At 42.5% G+C, this 20405-nt stretch overlaps 1 protein-coding gene and 1 pseudogene across 3 annotated transcripts; one reads left to right on the plus strand and one right to left on the minus strand.

The window, feature by feature from the left end:
* Window positions 1-6238: 6238 nt before the first annotated feature.
* Window positions 6239-8230, minus strand: LOC119329306 (annotated as a pseudogene).
* A 745-nt stretch (window positions 8231-8975) lies between these two features.
* Window positions 8976-16852, plus strand: LOC119329187 (K(+) efflux antiporter 6-like). Of its 3 annotated transcripts, none has more exons than XM_037602191.1 (20): window positions 8982-9452; window positions 9665-9708; window positions 10612-10670; window positions 10797-10869; window positions 10988-11049; window positions 11135-11210; window positions 11350-11424; window positions 11706-11777; window positions 11872-11955; window positions 13021-13089; window positions 13445-13522; window positions 13730-13818; window positions 14160-14256; window positions 14356-14409; window positions 14842-14937; window positions 15120-15308; window positions 15388-15465; window positions 15872-15916; window positions 16098-16184; window positions 16277-16852. In XM_037602191.1, exons 1-20 carry the CDS (start codon window positions 9140-9142, stop codon window positions 16355-16357), a joined length of 1821 nt encoding a protein of 606 aa, XP_037458088.1. In that variant the 5' UTR covers window positions 8982-9139; the 3' UTR covers window positions 16358-16852. The 3 variants fall into 3 exon arrangements, with proteins under 3 accessions (XP_037458089.1, XP_037458088.1, XP_037458087.1); XM_037602190.1 differs by having other exon boundaries at window positions 8984-9452; window positions 16098-16190; XM_037602192.1 differs by lacking the exons at window positions 15388-15465; window positions 15872-15916; window positions 16098-16184; window positions 16277-16852 and having other exon boundaries at window positions 8976-9452; window positions 15103-15304.
* Window positions 16853-20405: the final 3553 nt, after the last annotated feature.

Consider the following 20405-nt stretch of genomic DNA (forward strand, 5'->3'; position numbering starts at 1 on the left):
ACCATATGGCTCCTGCCAGTTGCCGATAACTCGGTTACAAAACATGATCATCTCATACAATAAAATTCAGCATCATGCCTTGACCATATCACATCACAACACGCCCTGCAAAAACAAGTTAGACGTCCTCTACTTTGTTGTTGCAAGTTTTACGTGGCTGCTACGGGCTTAAGCAAGAACCAATCTTACCTACGCATCAAAACCACAACGATAGTTTGTCAAGTTGGTGCTGTTTTAACCTTCGCAAGGACCGGGAGTAGCCACACTTGGTTCAACTAAAGTTGGAGAAACTGTCACCCGCTAGCCACCTTTGTGCAAAGCACGTCGGGAGAACCGGTCTCGCGTAAGCGTACGCGTAATGTCGGTCCAGGCCGCTTCATCCAACAATACCGCCGAACCAAAGTATGACATGCTGGTAGGCAGTATGACTTATATCGCCCACAACTCACTTGTGTTCTACTCGTGCAAATAACATCAAACCATAAAACCTAGGCTCGGATGCCACTATTGGGGAACGTAGTAATTTCAAAAAAAATCCTACGCACACACAAGATCATGGTGATGCACAGCAACGAGAGGGGAGAGTGTTGTCTACATACCAATGCAGACCGACTGCGGAAGCGATCACACAAAGTAGAGGAAGTAGTCGTACGTTTTCCCGATCCGACCGATCCAAGCACCGTTACTCCGGCACCTCCGAGTTCTTAGCACACGTACAGCTCGATGACGATCCTCGGGCTCCGATCCAGCAAAGCGTCGGGGAAGAGTTCCGTCAGCACGACGGCGTGGTGACGATCTTGATGTTCTACCGTCGCAGGGCTTCGCCTAAGCACCGCTACAAAATGATCGAGGTGGAATATGGTGGCAGGGGGCACCGCACACGGCTATGGAACGATCATGGGGATCAATTGTGTGTCTAGAGGTGCCCCCTGCTCCTGTATATAAAGGAGCAAGGGGGGAGAGGTGCGGCCAGCCTTGGGGCGCGCCAGGAGGAGTCCTACTCCCTCTGGGAGTAGGATTCCCCCCCCCCCAATCCTAGTTGGAATAGGAATCCTCAAGGGGGAAAAGAGAGAGAGGGGGGCCGGCCACCTCTCCTAGTCCTAATAGGACTAGGGGAGGGGGGAGGCGCGCGGCCACCTTGGGCTGCCCCTTTCTCCTTTCCACTAAGGCCCATGAAGGCCCATATGGCTCCCAGGGGGTTCCGGTAACCTCCCGGTACTCCGGTAAAATTCCGATTTCACCCGGAACACTTCCGATATCCAAATATAGGCTTCCAATATATCAATCTTTATGTCTCGACCATTTCGAGACCCCTCGTCATGTCCGTGATCACATCCGGGACTCCGAACAACCTTCGGTACATCAAAATGCATAAACTCATAATAACTGTCATCGTAACGTTAAGCGTGCGGACCCTACGGTTCGAGAACAATGTAGACATGACCGAGACACGTCTCCGGTCAATAACCAATAGCGGGACCTGGATGCCCATATTGGCTCCTACATATTCTACGAAGATCTTTATTTGTCAGATCGCATAACAACATACGTTGTTCCCTTTGTCATCGGTATGTTACTTGCCCGAGATTCGATCGTCGGTATCCAATACCTAGTTCAATCTCGTTACCGGCAAGTCTCTTTACTCGTTCTGTAATACATCATCCCGCTACTAACTCATTAGTTGCAATGCTTGCAAGGCTTATGTGATGTGCATTACCGAGAGGGCCCCAGAGATACCTCTCCAACAATCAGAGTGACAAATCCTAATCTCGAAATACGCCAACCCAACATCTACCTTTGGAGACACCTGTAGAGCTCCTTTATAATCACCCATTTACGTTGTGACGTTTGTTAGCACACAAAGTGTTCCTCCGGTAAACGGGAGTTGCATAATCTCATAGTCATAGGAACATGTATAAGTCATGAAGAAAAGCAATAGCAACATACTAAACGATCGGGTGCTAAGCTAATGGAATGGGTCATGTCAATCAGATCATTCAACTAATGATGTGACCTCATTAATCAAATAACAACTCTTTGTTCATGATTAGGAAACATAACCATCTTTGATTAACGAGCTAGTCAAGCAGAGGCATACTAGTGACACTCTGTTTGTCTATGTATTCACACATGTATTATGTTTCCGGTTAATACAATTCTAACATGAATAATAAACATTTATCATGATATAAGGAAATAAATAATAACTTTATTATTGCCTTTAGGGCATATTTCCTTCAGGTCCATGTTTCTTACCAGCTTCAAAGAAGACGATGATGAGGGGGGCATGCCTGAGTCGAGGAGGTCCAGATGGTGGCCAAGAGGAAGGGGAGAAGCACTCCTGCTGCCACCACTGATCTAAGTCGCCGCTATTGCCGGTGCTAAGAACAGAGAAAGTGCTTGCGCTAGAGCTAGTGGTGACCGAGTAAATGAGGCGATGAGGCTAGATTTCACGCCTTCCCGCCTCGGCCTATTTCCATCTCTCGCCATATCCACCCGATTTGGCCTTGCACAGTCGCATGCGCGCTGCATCACTTTTGCGCCGCACTCAGCCTAGCTTGCTAGAAACTGCCGATCTGAGGATTTTTAGCGAGCCAGACTCTGGGCTGCTTTAAGGTTCGTGCCGATGCAAGCCAACCCACCCTGTTTGCAATCAAACATGTTTTTCTTGGCCCAACTCGGCCTGGTTAGAGGTAATGCAGGCAACCAAACACGTCCAACATGTATCATTGATAAATTTGCACACGGGAGCTGTGAGTTACTTCGAATAATCGGCATGGGGTATTGCCAAGAGTGCACAGAACGGTTAGTGTCGAATCAGCTAGCTGAACAAATCTGTCTTGGCGGTCAAACGATGTGTTTGGATTGGCCAAGGATTTTTTGCCCCATACAATTTTTGTTGATTGCGACTTCCCCTTTTTCAAATTTGTGTATGAATAGTGCTCACGCGTGCCAAGTTCATGAACCAGTCACTGCATTAACTATTAGAAGAAAAAAACCAAATGAAAGTAGACATCCAACTTCGGACGAGGATTAATTGAGCTCGAGTTCGTATGAGCTTAGGTAAATAGTGAAATAAAAAGGGAAAAAATGAAGTTTTTGCGGCAAACTTTAACAAATGTTTTTAATGCTTGCAAAGTTTCAGCATAGAATGACATTTGTGGAAGTCGCGGCAAAAATGACAAAATCGATGCTTCAAAAAAATCATATTAAAAAACATTTTGGAGCATCAATTTTTCCCACGACTTCCACGAATATCATTTCATAATGAAACTTAAAAACATTGACAACATATTTTAATTTTACTGTTTATCCGAGCTCGAGCTGAGAAGCGCACTTTCGTCCAACCTCCCAAATCAACCAGTGGAGACGAGGACCAAATAAAACCCATCTTCGTGGCTCCCCTGCAGCACCACATTTTAAAAACAGAGTCATGCATCACCAAGGGACGAGACGACACCAACGGCGACGTCGATTTTCTCACTTGAAAAAGGAGGAGCTGCTACGTCCAAAGTACGGTAGCCGTCGGAATCGGAGCAAAAAAGGTTGGCGAGCGCCCAATCAACAAGGACAGTTTCCCTCGCGACGCAGAGCGGAAAAGGCAGGGCGCCTGATCTGGAGCCTAGTGGAAGCAAGAGCTGAAGTGCGAGACGCATTCCCGCGCGGCGTGGCGTGGCGTGCGCACTGCAGCCGATTTGGCGTTTGACCGGCCGGCCGGCCGGGCGCCACACAGCTTCCCCCCGCCGCGGTGCGCGACGGCCGAACCACCGCCCGATCCGATCCCTCCACTCGAGCGAGAGAGGATTCGACAGCCCTCGGGTGAAACAAGATCTTCCTGGGTGGTGGCCGGTCAGGCGAGGCGAGGTGAGGTGAGGTATGCCCCCACCACCAAAAATGCAAGCTGGGTCTGCCAGGGTGCTGCCTCGTTTGTTTCGTCTCTTTGGACACATCGAGCACGCCCGAGGACGGCTCCAAGTTGTACGGCTGGCCAGCGGTGGTTACACAAACAAGGCTACTACTACACTTCCAAACTCATGTTTTTCTTTGCTTCACAAGAATAGCGAGTGACCAGTCGGGACATATCACAAAATTACCAGTGCAGGATCGCATCTAGTGATGTGTGCCACCGTAGAAATTTCCGAGCACAATAAATAAAAGGCCTCCTTGCCTTTTGCGTGGTTGTTTGTCCTGCTGCGTGAGTGGAAACATTCCGTTGGGTGGCGTCACTGCGTATAGGATCCTTATTTTTTTGGCCTTTTTTAGGTGCAAGTAATAATAATCAACATTCCTGATGCAAGGAAAATCATGTGTTTTCCAACCATCCGAAGTCAAAGATAAAAATCATGTGCCTACACCCTGCAATTTTTTTAAGCACAATACAATCATAAAAGCTCACATACATGCATCTACACTCATCCCTATGATCACACACACGCCCTACCTCTACCTGCATAAGCGTTTTCGAGACACTGAGCCAGCACAACATCTTAGAGGGTGTTTGGATACTCTCTAGTCATGTGACTAGTAGTAGTCAGACTAAAAGTTTTTAGAGGGTGTTTGGATCACTAGAGACTAGAGACTAGAGACTAGTAGTAGTCACCTTTAGTCAGTAAACCTCCAAACACCCCTGACTAGTGGGTGACTAAAACTAGTTTAGTCCCTAGTCACCCCACCCCCAACTTTTACTTACTAGAGACTAGTAGTAGTCACCTTTAGTCAGTAAACCTCCAAACACCCCTGACTTTTACTGACTAAAGTCTCCCTCTCTCTCCTCTAATTGGTGTTGCACAAGGGACATTTAATACTGAGACATTTAATGCTGACTAGTAGTAGTCACCTTTCAAACAGGGCCTGACTAAAAACTTTTAGTCTGACTACTACTAGTCACATGGCTAGTTTAGAATGAGTATAATTGAAGTGCTCCTTTTTACCTCTCGGCATGGTGCCTTGATGGAACTCTTGAAAATGATACTTTTGGCCCCTATACGGTGCAAGATAACCCTGTTTGTTGGGGTAGCCCGAGTCAACAAGATAAAATTTCCCTGTTCATGGCAATGCATTTTAGCAAATGTCAATGTAAGGCATAAACCTATTGTACTGAGTATCAAGTTTCGTACCTGAAGGTGGATGTGGAAACTTGTGATCAAACCGGCTAAGAGCATCCTTGAATGGCCTCATATCATGGACCGATCCAGGCCACCCCGCAAGCACAAAAGTGAATCTCATGTCGAAATCACACACAGCCATAACATTCTGACTACAGTAACCATGTCTGCTTAAATACTGTGGAACCTTGTTTGGTGGCACCACAACCGGCACATGAGTCTCATCTATTGCTCCAATGCAATCATTGAACCATGGGTACCACTGAGCACCTCTTAACCTTTCATGGACAACTCTAAATTCAGGATCTCGTGGTTTAATAATGTCAATGGAAAGCTTAACCATACATTCCAAAACTTTGTTAAACTTTCTACTGACTGTCTCCATGGACCCGATAAACCGATTCTCAGCATGTCTAACAGATTGGGGAGATCCAACTATATATAAAAAGAGAGCTAAACTCTCAACTGATGACATTTTCTTGGTTGACTTCAGTCCATAAGACTCCACTAGCAGATTATGTAGTTTATCAAACACCGGTGGGTACATCCTAAACATTTTGTAGCAATCTGTTCTGTTTCCTAGAGTTCTCACTACCCATTCATATCCAGACTCTTTAGCTTTTAAAATTCTCCTTTCCCCTTTAACCATGAAACGATCCATGTAGTACATACCAAACATGTGGGCGACCATACCTAGTTTGTTGAGCCTCTGCCGCCTCAACTGAAGTAGTGCTAGCACTCTATTGGTCCTTGTATATTCTTCTTCCTCATCACTAGAGTCATCATCTTCATCAGTCCTGTCCTCATCACTAGACTCATCATCTTGGTCTGTACTGTCCTCATCACTAGATTCATCCTCATTCTGCAAGAAAAGCACAAACAAATAGAAATCATGAAGTCTACAGACATAATGAACATATCATCAACACATGCAAATACACAGATTGGTAGATAATAATTTGTCCAGAAACATAATGATTAAGGCCACATTAGTCCACAAATCCTGTCATCCACGACTCAAGACACAAGAGGACACACATGACTCAAGACACAAGAGGACACACATGACTCAAGACACAAGAGGACACACATGACTCAAGACACAAGACTAGCTGACAAAAATCATTCTGCCTTCATATCTCGCCATCTGCTGCATACATGCTCTTCGCCCTGCACCATCTCTTCAACCATATCAACCTAGCTTCGGGGGTCTTCATGTTCTGGAAGACAGCTCTGTTGTGTTTCTCCTTGAATAAATCACAAGCAACAAAGTACTCAACTGACTCTTCTGATGCTCCACACTCAATGGCAAGGTCTGAAAGTTTTTTACTGACTGAGCACGTTCCTCACTTCTCCTAACCTTTTCATTGCCTTGGTTCACAAGAGCCTGCAAAATAGAGTCTGTTTTCTCACTTTCCTTCTCCAACTTAGTTTCAATGTCCTTCATATATTTTACAAATGGACCCCGAGTTTTGCTTCTCTTTGAAGGACTACTAGCTGTACTCCTTAACTCTGAGCGGCTCCCTCTCTTTTGAGTGTTGGTACTCATAGGGCTGGACACGAAGCCTTCATTGCCATCCAGGTCATCATCATTATTTAACTCCAAACAATCTTCTGTCCCAGGAACATAAGCAGATGAACCATCCACAGCGACCTCATGAAATATCTCATGTAACAGGGGCATATACTCAGGGTTACCATTTCTAAATTTCTTGAGATTTGGTCTGTCCTGAAAAGAAATAATAGAAAGAAATCAGCATATATATCTTCTGTCATTGGAACATAAGCAAAAATGAACACTTGAAGGAGAGGGAGCAAGAATATAAGCAAAAATACCTTGATTTCTTTCTCCCACCAATCTGCAGTTGCCGTCACTTCGCCATCTAAGCCGCGGCCACAGCCGGTTTGCTGCTGCAACCATACCCAATCATTGTACAAGCCCTTCAAGTTAGTTATTTTGTTCCTGAATTCCCTGCCTGGATGCCACAACTTTGCCCTTTCCCAATATTTCTCCCTCATATTCTTGTACGCCTGAGGGCTCCAAACTCTACCAGCGTAATTGCCAGCATCTATTTCCTCACAAGCTATTTCACATAAAGTCAATGTATTTCTGTCTGTCCAGTTAGCCTTGCTTTTTGGCCTCTATTAAAAAAATGTATGAGAAAACAGAACAAGTACTATTTCAGACACAAGACTATTTTTGATAAATATGACAGAACAAGTAGCATGAACAAGTATGTTTTAAAAATATGACAGAACAAGTAGAAAGAAGAAACTGTGTAGAAACAAGTATGTGTCCAGTTAGCCTTGCAGTAGTTTCATTTGTCCAACAAGAATTGTTTCAATTCTGAGATTTTCTGAGATTTTCCAATTCGATTTTCTACTTCCTACTTTTCACTTCACATACATTCATTCAAGTAAACACAACAATTGGACAAATATTGTACCTGGATATGCTGGTTCAGCATGCTGTTGTCTTCCTCTGCCTGAACATCTTCTTCAGCTGGTTCATCTTCTTCCTCAACATCTTCTACCATGATCGATGCTGCCTGCCGCTGCCTGCCGCTGCCTGTGCGACTTGAACCAGCACCACCTCGTCCCGACGTCGCGACGACCTGCTTGCCACGACGATCTGGGGCCCTCACTGGGAGGAGATCTTGGCGAGATGGACGACCCTGCCGCTGCGCCACGCCGTCCGATCTGGTCCGCTGGAGGGGCACACCATGGCCGACCACACTCCCGGGATGAAAAAGCTGCGTGTACATGCCCAGGTTGGGGTAGGAGGCGGCGACGGCGGAGTCGCCGTTGAGGTCGATGTTATCCAACCCGATGGGAGCGCGGAGCGCCCCGACCACCGAGCAGCGGCCGAGCCCCCCGGCCACCGAGCCGCGGCCGAGCCCTCCTGTCACCGAGCCGCGCTCGAGCCCCCCGGCCACCGAGCCGCGGCCGAGCCCGCCTGCCACCGAGCCGCGCTCGAGCCCCCCTACCACCAAGCCGCGGCCGGCGGATCCCCGGAGACGAGGGGGCGTAATCCCCCACCCGTCCTCGTCGATGTGGTGCGCCGCAGCACCGGAAGACGCCGTCTGCGAGAAGAAATCGAAGGGGAGTTCGCCGTCGCCGTCCATGGTACGGACGCGGGAGCGGGCGCGGCGGGAGTGTGGCGGCGCGGCGGAGTGCTGCCGCGGCGGCGGAGTGCGGCGGCGGCGGTGGAAAGGGAAGCGGCGGAGTGGATGGGGCAGCTGCCCCTGCCTGCGTGCGAAGGGGATGGGGCGACAGATGCGTGCGAAGGGGATGGGCCCGCCAATTAATTAGAGGAGAGACTTTAGTCACTTTTAGTTGGGGGTGGGGTGACTAGGGACTAAACTAGTTTTAGTCACCCATTAGTCAGGGGTGTTTGGAGGTTTACTGACTAAAGGTGACTACTACTAGTCTCTAGTCTCTAGTCACTAGTGATCCAAATACCCTCTTAGGATTGATGAAGTCATCACATGCTCTCGTAGTCGATGAAAACATCTTTCTCACGAAACGAACATCGACAGAAAGCCTAAAATAAGTCCCCAAGAATGCAATCAGCAATGTCGAGCCTAGGACTTGAACCCTATGGGCTGATTTCACCATACGAAACCTAATGATCTGAGCTACGATCAGTTCGCCTATACCTGCAATCCTGCAATTACTACTCCCTGCATTTCTGGAATTCTGGGCTGATCCAAGGAGCCACCAAGACACGACGAGTTGGTGGATTTATAAAAAGTATTAAAAGGGAACAAAATGATGAACCCAACCAACAAGCCCGGACGGAAGTGATACCATAACTAACAAAAAATGAACACTACTTCCCCTACAAATCGCTGCTGCTTCCGCCGGCTGCACCTCCAACTCCAACCTGCACGCACAACTCACGCATTCCCCCCACTTTCTTTCTTCCCCGACACGGGCACGCACGCACACGGCTGCCCTGCGCCCACACACGCTACTCTTCGGCCCTTCCTCCCAAAATCTAAACCCCACTCCGACCGCCCCCCCCTCCGGCGATGCTGATGCGTCGCCGCCACCTGCTGGGCCCGGTCCTCCCCCGCCTCCTCCTCACCGCCCTCCTCCTCGCGTCGGCCGTCGCATTCCTCCCCCGCGCGGCCGGCGACGACGCCGCCGAGGCGGGCGACGAGGGCCGCGTGGGCGAGGCGGTCGCGGCGGTGGAGCGCGCGGACGCCGCCCTGGGGGCCGCCGAGGCCGGCGGGGAGGCGGCGCAGGGCAATGCCACGAACAAGGAGCACAGCCTCGCCGACATGATCGACCGCGCGCTGGAGAAGGAGTTCCCCGACTCGGAGGGCGACCAGGGCGGCGGAGGTGCGTGGATCTGAGCCCCACCGTTCTCCCCGCGATCCGCTTCGCGGGTTCCCGTGGCGCGGGGATCTGGTTTTGGCGCGTGCCGGCGGCCGGCCGCCTAGATCTCGGCCCCGGCTGCTGCGCTCTGCTGGGAATTGACCAATCCTGCCTGTTTTTTTGGGTGTCTGGATTGAACTGCCTCGTCCTAATCCTCTCCTGCTATGATTTTGCAGAGACGGACCCCGGCAGCTTCAACAACACGGTCGCGGAGAAGCAGGTGATTCATCTCCGCAGTTTTGCTTGTGTGTGGTCGGATTGTTCGTTGACAATGATTATGGAACCTGTTTAAATTTTTGCATTGTTATGATGCTCATCAAATGGTTGTTCAGGCCTTGCCGACTCTCTAGATTTAGGAGATTAGTTCATTTATGCGCGCTTTAACTTCTAAATTGGTCTCCTTTTACATGCTGTTTAACTTAAAAAATATGACTAGGGTTGATACGACTGAATATGTATTGCACACGGTGAAAATATTTGATATCATCGGTGTCTTGGATGGAGTTGACATTTGGACAGAGGTTACACCATTGATAATGACAAAACATTCAGTTATCCTTCCTTGTATCGTTCTGTAGGTTTTGCGCCTGTTGACCAATTATTCAGCCTACTGGCCTTTTGACTTAGTGAAATTAAAGGAGTTGACGTTTTCCTAATGCCGACTACAATACCTTGAATGGTGTTTACTGCGCTAGGTTAGATATGAATCAAAATCTAATATTTGCTTATGGTACCTGACTAACTTTGTGAAACAATTGTTGTGGTCTAAGTTATTAACTTACTAATAGAACTCATTTGAGTTTTGCATAAATCCCCTAGTGCTGTGTTCCAGCTGACATTCATTTAGTCATTTGATCTTCTACATGATACACCTATGATCTACAGCTACTTCGAGTTGCATCCAACTATCCTATTATATTTCTCAATTCTGTTTTCAGTTACGTTCTCAATTTGTAGATATACCAAACTTCCATTTTGAAGCAAATAATGGTTTTTATGTGGATATAAATTGCAAAAGTTGATGCATTCATACTTTAGATCTCCAGTCCCACTGCACTTGGCTCGTGTTGCTCTTGTTTGTGTATGCTGGTTATACTTATCTTGTTCTGTACTACCCTGCCAGGGAGTTCTGGAAACTGTGGCCAGAAGAGTAACGAAGAAGAATGAGACCAAAGACAATAAGTATGTTCCTATTATATATTTGACTATTTTTCTGTTTCTCTGTGAAGTGGATTTAAGTATTTAACCTTTATGATTATTTCACAATCAGTAGCAAATATCCCAAGTTTATGTTTTTTCAATCCCCAGCTCATTCCCATTCAAGGAGGTTTTCTTGGATCGGTCAGAGCAAGAGGATGTTCCCACGTTGATTGATCGGAAGGTACATGCACTATAATTCATTGCAGATTGTTTTACGCTTTTTTGCTGTGAATGCAATAGTGTTATTTTATTTTACTCTGTTTTACCTGTGTGCTGTATTAACACAACTGCAATTCCAGGATAATGTTTTTATTATATCAAATCGGAAGTCAAAGTACCCTGTACTGCAGCTGGACCTTACGTATGTGACCTAATTATTGCTGAGGATGAGCAAGAATAAAGTATCTGCCTTACTCATAACTTAGTTTGTATGTGAACTACTGTAGGTTGATCTCAGATCTTGTTGTCGTTATTGTATCTGCTACATGTGGTGGAATTACCTTTGCTTGCCTTGGACAACCAGTGAGTGCTTCTTTTGTCTCAAATCTCATTTCTGCCTGATTATGTGTATGGACTATGTAAGACATGCATTTTTATATGGCTATTTATAATATACTTAAGATTACGAGTGACCTAAAGGAATTCAAAAAATACTTTGCAGGTCATTACAGGTTATTTGCTTGCAGGTTCTATAATTGGCCCTGGAGGTTTTAGCTTTGTCAACGAACTGGTGCAAGTAGGGTACTTTTGCTTTGTTGGTTGCTTTTCTTGATGTTTAGTTGTCATCATTCTTATATGAAAAATTGCATGCACTTTTGTCCAACCATTTCACTGCTTCAGCAGACGATCAGATCATGCCTGATATACTATATACAATTAATCTTAAACGTAGTAATGAATGTTTACTTTTGACTTGTTTTCATACCCTACCAAGTTTACGAGAACATTTCATTATGAGTACATGTGATTGTGCGTATTTCGCGCAATTAATAATATGATTTCTGCTTTTTCTTCCAGGTTGAGACAGTAGCTCAGTTTGGTGTGATATTTCTCCTTTTTGCTCTAGGACTTGAGTTCTCTACCGCAAAAGTATCCATCTTTGTTTTTTAATACATTTATTAGATATTTGTAGCAATGTCAATATGCAGTTAACTAAATAAATGGTGTTTCAACTTTGTCTCAGCTACGAGCTGTACGTGCAGTTGCCGTTCTTGGAGGATTGCTGCAAATTATACTTTTTATGTTCCTTTGTGGTATTTCTGCCACGGTATGTTTCTTTTTTTGCTGCTCATGCTATGATGAAAATTTATTTGAATTGCAATTATTTGCTGCACGAACAAGATTTATTGTTGAGATTCATTTGCATGTTCTACAACTGACGTTAAGAGATCACTAGTATATTGCCATTGATGCAATCAAGTTGTACCAACAAATTCACTGGTTCAGTTCTGTAGCTTTTGGCTTTCTGGCATGTGTTTGATACTCCCTCTGTAAAGAAATATAAGATTGTTTTGATATAGTGATCTAAACGATCTTATATTTCTTTACAGAGGGAGTACAAAATTAAGGTCAGGGTTGTAAAGGCATTGCCTTTGCATTGCCATGTTTTCCAGTCTGCTGTAGGCAGATGGCGGGAGCCTTTGCCGCTTTATGAGCCTGAGCTTCTCAGATCTGGAGCCTGGAGGAGGGTTAAAGGGTCCTGGTGGTCAAGGCTACCGCTGCCACCCCTCCATGTCACTTCTGCTGACTTATTTAGCTGTCGCTTCCTCTGCCTCTCTCCAGCTCTAGCAAGGTCAGCCATCGAGCATTACAGGAGCTGGGGCGCAAGGCAAAATATCAGGAGGTAATGTGGTGGCAGCAGGGGAGGGTGGTTGGGGTGTACAAGAGGGGGTTAAGAAGAAGACACTAGTGTGACAGGGGATGGAGAGTGGATATTCGAGATGCAGGAGAGTGGGAAGGAGAAGTGCAGTGGCTGCTGTGGTAGCCAAATAGAAATTAGGGAATGGGATGAGATATTTGAACTTGGCTTTTGGAATTTGGAGAAGTAGTGTGATGACTATTTAGAGGTCCATATCTCGTCTGTTTCTCACTGATACACGTGTCACTGCTTCATTAGGTAATACATCATCTAGCTATGTCCATGGTGGGGCCACATGTCATCATGTCGCCCTTTGGTCGCCCAGCTCGCTAGAGTGCCGTGAAAACTTTGTTTATGCTGTTTCTTTCTTTTTTCCTGGCTTTACATATTTCCTTGATTTTCTAATTCTGTCCTCGGAAAGCACATGCCTGGCAGTTCTATTCTATTTTGCTTATTTTCGTTACTGCATTGCAGCTATGTGGGGGTAAAACAAAGGAAGGTGTTTTTGTTGGCGTTCTTCTTTCTATGTCTTCGACAGCAGTGGTAATTTCTAAATATCATTCACACTCCTTGCTTTTGAACACTGATCTACAATGTTATGTTCCTCATTGGTTCACTGCAGAATGTTAGTTTGTTTTTGGGCTTGTGCCACATCCTCTCAATGCGTTCTCGCGTTGGTGTAAACAAACTTAGTTCTTGCTGGTTTGTGGTAGAACCATTAACTATACCATACATGATTAATGCCAGAAGGTTTTTCATTTTAGTACACCTAATTTTGCATATGATATATGACCCTGTATTTAACTGGTCTTCTGAATGTTGTATAAATTGCTATTTGCTCATGCTCATTCTAGATTCATTTCACTCTGCTCAACATTAGTGATTTTTTTGGTTGCAGGTTTTAAAATTTTTGATGGAAAAAAATAGTATCAATGCACTTCATGGCCAAGTGACGGTTGGCATACTCGTATTGCAGGTATGTTAGACATACGTTATATCCTCTGTCTTTTTTTGTGGGATTGAATTTGTAAAGATGCATATTTGCTTGCTTTGTTTATGAATCGAATGGCTTTCAGTTCCACAAAAAAAGTTGAAAGATACTGAATGATAAAGCCTGGCTCAATACTTGTGAATTTTACCTGATCTATGTCAGTTGCTATCCATTGACACCCCTTCCTCTCAGGATTGTGCTGTTGGTCTTCTGTTTGCACTTCTTCCAATTTTGAGCGGCGCCTCTGGTCTTCTTCATGGAGTTGCGTCAATGACAAAATCGTAAGTGCCGTGTAAAGCCTGAAAATTTCTAGTGACTAAATATTTATTTTTTCCAATATTCTCAGGCTTGTACTATTAATATATCAACAATAAGTATGAAACTGTACAGTAAATTCGTGTAATCTCAATGTCTAATCGGCGGGTGTACTTTACATACCAGTGCCTGCTTGAGTCGAGTGTCAACAAATATGACCTGTCTTGTATCTTGTCACATGACTTATCATACTGTCCTATGTATATTTGGTCTACCTGTACCGTACTTATACAGAAGTTTGCTACAACATAATTAGGTATTGGATAAATTAAAATTTTATTATGACATAAATTTCCAATACTCTCAGGCTTGTGCTATTAATATCGTTCCTGGGAATTCTCTCTATCCTCTCCCGTACTTGTGTGCCTTGGTTTCTTAAGCTGATGATAAGTCTTTCGTCTCAGGTGAGTATACTGTGGGCAAACAGAACATTAATGATGCTTTGAGTTTTCGTTAGAACATTACATTGAAGTTATACTAATGTTCGTTGCTGCATCGTGCAGACAAATGAACTGTACCAGTTGGCAGCAGTTGCATTCTGCCTGTTATTTGCTTGGGTGAGTCTTTTTACAGGCCAAAAGTTTGGCTATTACCTGGACAAAAGTTTTGCTTAATATTAATCCGGTAAAGAGGGCTGAAAATGCTTAAAATATTGAAAACCAGACAGAACGGTAAAATACAAATATTTTTCTGGGCTTGCCTTTATTTTAACTACAATGTTCAAGATGGATGTGACACATGGATTCTGATGGATATGTAAGCTTATATTCGATCCAACACCATGCCTGCAGTATTTTCCCTCTATTTTGCACATGCTTCTTCAGTTTTTCCCAATCATATATTTTGTTATTATTTGTTAATTTACACCTTTTAAAGAAATTTGCTTGCATATATATCTTTGATAGTTGTACTCTTCTATCTTAATCATCTCTTCTAGGACTATGTCGATATATCTGTTACTTATATGTGGCCTTCCTTCCATGGTGCAGTGCAGTGATAAATTGGGTCTGAGTCTTGAGTTGGGTTCATTTGCAGCTGGCGTTATGATATCAACAACCGATCTTGCTCAACATACTCTTGAACAAGTAATTCCTTGCTAATATCTTGTACACTTTGTTTTTGTGTTGTAAGATTTTTGCATATTTCTCTATAGGGAAGAGGAGCTACCAGCTAGTATTTGCTTTGATCTTTCTTCTACTCACAGCTAGACTCTTGTAGTTAGTAATTCTTTATATGTTCTCTTATTTCAGGTTTGTTCTTTCTGCAGATTGAACCGATTCGAAATCTCTTTGCCGCCCTTTTCCTTGCCAGCATTGGGATGCTAATTAATGTCCATTTTCTGTGGAACCATGTGGATATACTTCTTGCAGCTGTAATTTTGGTGATAACAATAAAGACATTTATTGTCTCTATTGTCGTAAAAGGGTTTGGCTATAACAACAAAACATCTCTTCTTGTAAGTCTTTCTAGTCTGTTAGAATGGGCTCCCATCTGCTATCGCTCATGCAGTCACACTTACCTCGTTTTTTCTACAGGTCGGCATGTCTCTTGCACAAATTGGAGAGTTTGCTTTTGTTCTTCTTAGCCGTGCTTCAAGCATCCATCTGATTGAGGTTATTTCTCCATATATTTGTTCCTCACGTGTTGCGACATTACCCTCGTTGGCTATGCTGCTTTAGTCATAAAGCACATATACGCCTTGGTACTTGTTTCTGAGAGTTGCCACCTCTGGCTTACTTTTCTAGTAGTTTAAGATAGCCAAGCATAATCAATACTAAGAGTCTTTTGCTGAGGATTTCAATGTCCTGTAAGTACCGGTGTTCAATTAAGTATGACATTTAAGATGGCCAATCGTAATCTATCTAAATGAAATGAAGCGGTTGATATTTTAACTCTTATTTTGCTCGGCATAGTTTGTTGGCAGTACCTGTCTTGTCTTGTTTGGTCACCGCAAGACCACTGCTTCTCAATTTAGATCCATCTGTACTTTCATTTGACAGCTGCAATGCTTTTCTTCAGGGCAAGCTGTATCTACTTCTTCTTGGAACCACAGCGCTTAGCTTGGTATGTACCTAATCGCTTCATTTCTTTTGTAAGCAACATTGTGTTATCTCTGTTGATGGTAGATATCAAATATGTGGTGGAGTCTAAAATGAGAAGATGGTCACTGTGCCCACCGTCGCTACCTTTGATGACATTACGTTATTATGAGTTATGTATGGTTAACTTACTGCTTCTTGTGCAGGTAACAACACCCCTGCTATTCAAAATGATCCCAGCCGTGGTCCACCTTGGTGTTCTTTTGAGATGGTTTTCCGTCGATAGCAATCAGGTGGAGGTACACGTTCATCTCAACTGAGTTCATCTACTGATTGTTTTATCTGGAAATTGTTGCCAATCAATTCATCGGTTCTTCCATTTCAGTTGGGCCTAAAAGGCGAAGTCCTCCGCATTGATAGCGGCAAGCGCATAAATTTGATAATCCAAGGCCCACACGACTCATGACACACTTGGCACACCGCAAGCTACTTTTAGTATGGCTTTAAGTTAACGAGCTCTGTAAAGTGTTTCCGCATGTAACGAAGAGTTTATAGCGCGTATGCACGGCCGGGCGGGAGTTGGAAGCAGAAGAAATCAGATCTCGTTCAAAGTGTGTGAGATCGACCCTTCCCCGCAGCGACGACTGGAAATGCAAGGGGAGGATTTCGCCAGCCTTGTGAGCAGTGGATGAAGCGGGCAGTGAGTGCACTGCTCGCGGTGTGATCCCTCTAATGAGGGTTTTCTGTAGTATAAGAATGTAATCTGATTGATTGATTGATTGGATTAGCGTGATAGGATTTAGGCTTGACCGGTATACCACTGTATTAATTCCACAAAATGTGCAGAACGCCACCTGATCATGAATTTTGCTGTGCAGTGAGTTTGCCATTGTCATTTCCCAGTGTAAGTTCCCATGCCTGCAGTCAGGAAAATCATTTTGTATGTGTCATTTTTTGGTAAGACGCCTGAACTGTAACGTTTGAACGTTGGCTGTTGGATGCTATCTCGGAGCTCTATATCTCTGTGGGCGATTGGCTACATTGCTATTTCCCGTACTTTGTTGCTGGGAACGACTGAACTACTGCCTCTCGCCTTGTAGTTCCTTTTATGAGCTGGGGTCTCTTGCCTTGTATAGTTGGTTCTGTTAAGCATCTTGTTAGTATTGCCTGTTAGTTCGTTCGTTTTGTTTCTTTTTTATCTTTTCTTTATTTATTCCTTCTTTTGACTTTTGTTTATATTTAAAAAAATACATGTTTAAAAACTACTCCCTTTGTTTCTAAATATGTCCTTCTAGAAATTTCAGTATGGACTACATATGGATGTACATAGACATATTTTAGAGTGTAGGTTCACTCATTTTGCTCTGTATGTAGTATATGCTAAAGTTTTTAAAAGGTCTTATTCAGGAACGGAGGGAGTAGTTTGCCTATTTCTTTTTAAAGATGTTTGAACAATTCACAAAAAAAATGTTCATGATATTTTATACATTATAAAAAAATTACTTTGCTTAATTTTGAGAAAATGTTTAGTACCTTTAAAAAATGTATGTAACATTTAAAAAATGTTTAAATGTTTCAAAAGTATCTTTTGTGACATTTTCAAAAATGTATATACAATGTAAAATAATGTTCATGTATTTTTTTTTAAAATGGCACCACTCACAAAAAATGTAGGTGGCATTTTACAAAATGTTCACATGTTTCAAAAATATGTTAATGGCATTTAAAAAATGTAACAATGTAAAAATTGCTCGCGTAACTATAAAAAATATTTCATACCATTCAAAATAAGTGTTGAAATGTGTATTTGAAAAATGTTTTACATGTATTTGATAAAACGTTCAAATGTATTTGAAAAAAATGTTTGTCATGTATCTGAAAAATGTTTAGCATGTATAAAAATAATGTTCCACATGAAAAATGTACAACTTATATTGACATGTATTTATAAAAGAAAAAGGAAAGGAAAAGAAAAAGAAAAAGAAAAAAATAAAAACATGAAGAAAATCAATAAAGAAGTATAGAAAATAGAAGAAAAAAACCCAGATGAAAGGTTCTAAAATCAGTAAACCTCGTTGATGAGCCGTCCCACTAACGCAAAGTGCTTTTTACCGGAGCCGGGAGCTACCGGTGGACCATCCACCATATATTTACTTTGTGAGTCGTGCACTAGGGGCCCAGTGCATGTGTATAGCATTTTGTATTGTGGTAACTATCTCATGTATGTTTGTTAATAGTCCAATCTGTGTCAGATAAGTGGGTCCCTGTCAATAATAGAATAAAAACTATTCCCAGTGTAAAGTACGCATGCATGCAGCAACTTTTCTATCTGTTCCCACAACTCTAATCCTGCCTTTTATTTTCTCCTTAGAAATTTCATTCATTCATATCATTAAAACTATAATCCCATTTTAGAAATATTTTATATATTTGAACTCATGGCGCCAAGACCTTTAGAACAAGATCAATCTTGAATACATTTAAACATGATTAAGTTTCAACGTTTCAAATGAGTGAAATCAGTTTTTTGAAATAAAGTGAAATAAGTTCTTTGAATTGAGTGAAACCATTTTTTTGAAATGTTTTTTTGTTTTTCATGTATATGAAACATATTTCAGTGCAAAATATGCGAAACTTGTTATTTAAAAAATATGAAACTAGTTATTTAAAAAATATTAAGCTGATTATTTCCAATCAGTTTAAAAAATAAGTGAAATCTATCTTTGAAACAAGTGAAATTGTTATTTCAACTTAGTGAATGTAATGTGTTTTTCTGGAACTAGTGAAATGAGTGAAACCTATAATTAGGTTAATCATTTTTTAAACAAGTTGAATATAGTTTTTTAATTGAGTGAGTGAAATGTGTTTTCTTAAATTAGTGAATGTGAGAAATGAGATTCTTGAAAAAAAAAGAAATATATTGATTGTCATGTGAAATTATCTATTTCAATGTTTGAAACTGATTTTTATGACGAGTGTAATCTGTTTAATGAAGCGAATGCTTTTTTAGAAATAATTGAAATCAAAATTTTCAAATGATTGAAATAATTTTCCTTGCAAAACGAGTGAAATCAGTCTCTTAATGATTGAAGCAAGTTTTTGGAATAAGTGAAATTATATTCATAAATGAATGAAGCGAGTGAAGTTAGTTTTTGAGTGAAATTATATTTTTAAATAAGTGAAATTATATTCTTAAAATGAGTGAAATCAGTTTTTAAACATGCGTGTTTTTTAAAGCAGTGAATGTTATATGAAACAAGTAAATCGGTTTTTGGAAGGAATGAAATCAGCTTAAAGATATGGGTGAAATAAAAAAATTTAAATGCATGAAATCTGTCAATTGAAATGAGTGAGTTCGTATTTTTTAAATGAGTGAATTGTTATTTTGAATTGACTGAAATGGTTTTTGGAGATGAGTGAAATTTGTTTGCCAATTTGAGTGAAATATGTTTTGTGAAATCAGTGAAATTGAAACTAGTTCAAATGTATCCATAATTGATCTTATTTTGAAGATCTTCTCGCTATGAATTCAAATATATAAAAATATTCAAAATTGGAGTTTTCATTCAAAAGATATCTATCATCCAAAATTTCACAATGAAATTAAAAGGTAGTCTTTTGATGGGGAGATAGGGAATATTTTATCATGCATGCAAACGGTCTTCTATGAATATTTTTTCTCTCTCCTGACAAAAGCTGACAATAGCATGCAAAGGACCCACATGTATTCTGTGTATTTTCAATTCTGTCTCTTATACATCAAAAAATGGTTCGAATCTCCAAAACAACGTCAACGGTGGATGTCACACCGGTAGGTACCGGTTCCGGTAAAAAAACTTAGTCGGTCCCACTAAGGCGAAGGCGCACCAATCACCAGAGGCGAGACAAATAGTCTTCTCGCCCCCGGCAAGATGTAGCCATGACACCTTTATCCATGGAGCACAAATAGGAGGGGTCACCAACCAATTTGATGGAGTAGGCTTCCGTTACCTTTGTGGCTTTGACAATATCCCTCCTGGCCAGACTACCTAATGCTAGGCCACGGTCTAATAACATTTCCGAACTCTATTGAGTTTCTCTTCAACGCTAGCACATGCAACCAAAATTATGGGCACACGACACCAATCCTAGCCGCCACCGTCAGAGCTCTCTCCCACGCCATCACATTGGACCCTCTCTTCCTCATCCGAAGATCTCGGCGGCGGCAAAAGGATTGGGGGCCTCGTTCGTCCGTTTTGGTTCTTCTTAGATTTTGTTTTCTCGACGACATCGACGAGCTAGCGGCAGAGATTGCGTGCCTATGCGTTGCAACAAGATATAAATACTCTAGCACGTTAGCTTGTGATTTACCCGTGCTATATTAATGTGATTGTGTAAATAAATGTTCATCAAATCATGCCCGTGATTTACCTTAATTTTGATGAGAAGTTAGGAAAGTAAATTAAAAGAAAATCGGTTCGAAAGTTAAGTAATTTAAGGTGATTGATTATCATATGAGAAATGTTGGATGAGGC

The sequence above is a fragment of the Triticum dicoccoides genome, chromosome 7A, assembly GCF_002162155.2.
Source record: "Triticum dicoccoides isolate Atlit2015 ecotype Zavitan chromosome 7A, WEW_v2.0, whole genome shotgun sequence".
NCBI classification, from domain to species: domain Eukaryota; kingdom Viridiplantae; phylum Streptophyta; class Magnoliopsida; order Poales; family Poaceae; genus Triticum; species Triticum dicoccoides.